Consider the following 2,512-nt stretch of genomic DNA (forward strand, 5'->3'; position numbering starts at 1 on the left):
CTCTTGTTGAAAGACTCAAGGAGGAAGACAAAAAAAAACTATTTTGTTTTGTCAGTTGGTCAAGCCAAGTATCTGAATAAGATAACTAATTTCATAAACTACTTGCCACAAGCCTGGTAGCCGTGATGCTAATGTACATCATGACCCACATAGTTCCCACCTTGACATGTGACTGCGTTTTTTTTTGGACTCAGACTTTCTTTATGTGCTCAGGTGCTCTTCACATGAGCTGCAAATGATTTCATAAACATGTAAAATCCAAATTTTAGAATCCACGTGTCACAACGTCTGATTCTTCATATAATATGGATATTTGTACAATCTTGTCAAACATTTAAGCTGCAAAACTTTTATTTGTAAGTTCTATTGTGAGGTACAAAGCCCTCGCTATCTAGTGAGTGGAATAAACGGATTCAGATGATGATCACAAGCATCCACATTTGCATGTTTTCCCCTCCCTGAATAACTATTGTAGTATAAAGGAGGCCAGACCCAGTGTTGCTGCAGGGATTCAATATCATTGAACAAAGGCAGCAGCAGAAGTGGGTCTGTTGTGCCATGTGAGTGCTGGAGCACCAGTGACAGGTTGTCATTTTACAGAACCAGATTTTTTTCTTTCTTCGCAGACAGTTTTTCATGACCTACATTTTAGGTCAGAGAAATGAACCGTATTCATCTTTTATAGTGCGTTTCATATATGTGTTTTATCCATTTACAAATGTTTGCACTAAATTGAGTTTCTTTTGAATCATTTTGAATTAATCAAATCAGAAACCGAAGCTCTATTTTAAGCCTCAGCTAGAAGGATCTTTGTGGTTACCGTGTCAATCCTCAGCATGCCACAGGGAATCCAAGAGGGCACGTGAAGGCCAGTTTTCAAGCCAACTACTACACACACAGTTGTACTCAACTCACATGATCCTTGCTCTCCTGGTCTGCAGCCGATTACTCCTAATTAGACTAAGCTCTTAATTGGCCTCTTAACCCAATTTGTTGGGGTTGTGGAGGTCAAATAGATACTGGTGATAGGATGACATGGTGAGCACAGTTTATCCTGGCTCGCCCAATACACAGGAGTCACATATCACATGCCGAACTAGTACATGATATGTTCCACCAAAACAGTTCAGGCATCCATTACAGCATCATGTTTATTGTAATAATTTTGAGGTTGCGGTCTTTGCAATTTACAGTAAACACACTGTTGATGTTTTCTACGAGTGTGTTATTTAGGAAAGCCGGTTCTGAAATTGAATGTAGATTATATTACATGAATAGAGAAAAGCACGACATGACGAGCTGACTGCGGGATTGTTGAGGTTACTACAATTTCTTGAAGTAAACACTCAATTCTGACAATGAAAGCTGGCATTTTATTTTCGTTTTAAGCATTTGTGTGTGTTTTTTTCTGTCTCAGCCTGCTGCAAGGTCAGACGTCGCGTTGGCGAGTCCTACTCCGGTGACTACGTCAGGGAAGTCAGCTGCTCCGTTCTACTCCTTCAACGCGGCCAATCCCAGAAGACGTCCCCTACCAGACCCTACACCCGTTGGTCAGTGCTGTCTTAATGATTATTAGAAAAATGCAACGAACGCACCTTATGCAATATTGAAATGTGACACAGTGCTCCCAAAGCAGGTCAGGTTTAGATGAAAGAGCCTTCAGTGCTCATTGAATGTTTCTTCCTCANTTCATGACAGTGGTGATACTGGTTTAAATGTGAACAACATGTGAGAAAAAACTCCTTTAAAGTTCAGCAATTACAATGATTGCACAACATGTGATGTTTAACTGCTCCAATGTTTAGTGACCAGCAGTACGAGTCTTTCCTAGAAAGTAGAGTTGAGTGTGTGTTCTGGTTTTGTAATGACTTTTTCAGTGGGGTGGTTCTGATAAAGAGACAAATCGGCACAATTACATACAAATCATTGTCGGTAAAGTCAAGCAGCAAATTAAGTGTTCGTTTTACACCCAACACTTCACTGCAGACCAAAACATCCAGGATGCTGTAGCCTGTTATTATGTATTAAACCAGGTGTGTGCCCGAGTTTCATAACGCACAACAGTAATCATTACGGGCTTTTCTGTGTTTTTGCAGGTAAATCGGAGCGAGCTTCGTTTCTTGGCTATGGGAGGGACCCTGGAGCATCTGGCTGCCAGGTGAGTTTCTCATCAGATTGACACTTGAAAACAAGCCAGGCGTTATTTTCTAAAGTGTTGTGAGTATTATTGTCTACGCGGTGAAACCTTTGGATAGCACAGTGAGCCGTGAATGCTCAACAGAGCCAACACCTGATGGAGGTATCACATGACTTGGATCTATTTTGACTGTAAGTTCTTAATAGAAGAAAGAATTTATCTGGCTTCATTAACATGTTAATGTTGCGGGATTACGTCATACTTGTATATCCAGATTTTATTTCTCTACGTCTGCCTAAATAAGAGCTTCCATAAAACCATTCCATCCAGTACCACAAATTCCAGGATTTGGAAATGAGACCCATATCTGAAGTC

The 2,512-nt window shown here is 40.5% G+C and overlaps 1 protein-coding gene across 1 annotated transcript in view; it reads left to right on the plus strand.

Annotated features, from left to right (window-relative positions):
• The window catches only part of LOC103372398 (transcription factor 12-like), a 46,862-nt gene extending 44,659 nt beyond the window's left edge, over window positions 1-2,203 (plus strand). Inside the window, exon 6 of the mRNA XM_008302023.1 lies at window positions 2,097-2,203. Coding sequence (XP_008300245.1) covers window positions 2,097-2,179 — 83 coding nt within the window. The 3' untranslated portion in view covers window positions 2,180-2,203. The remainder of the gene's footprint in view (window positions 1-2,096) is intronic.
• The last annotated feature ends 309 nt before the right edge of the window (window positions 2,204-2,512 follow it).

The sequence above is a fragment of the Stegastes partitus genome, unplaced genomic scaffold (assembly GCF_000690725.1).
Source record: "Stegastes partitus isolate 25-593 unplaced genomic scaffold, Stegastes_partitus-1.0.2 Scaffold1749, whole genome shotgun sequence".
Taxonomy (NCBI): domain Eukaryota; kingdom Metazoa; phylum Chordata; class Actinopteri; family Pomacentridae; genus Stegastes; species Stegastes partitus.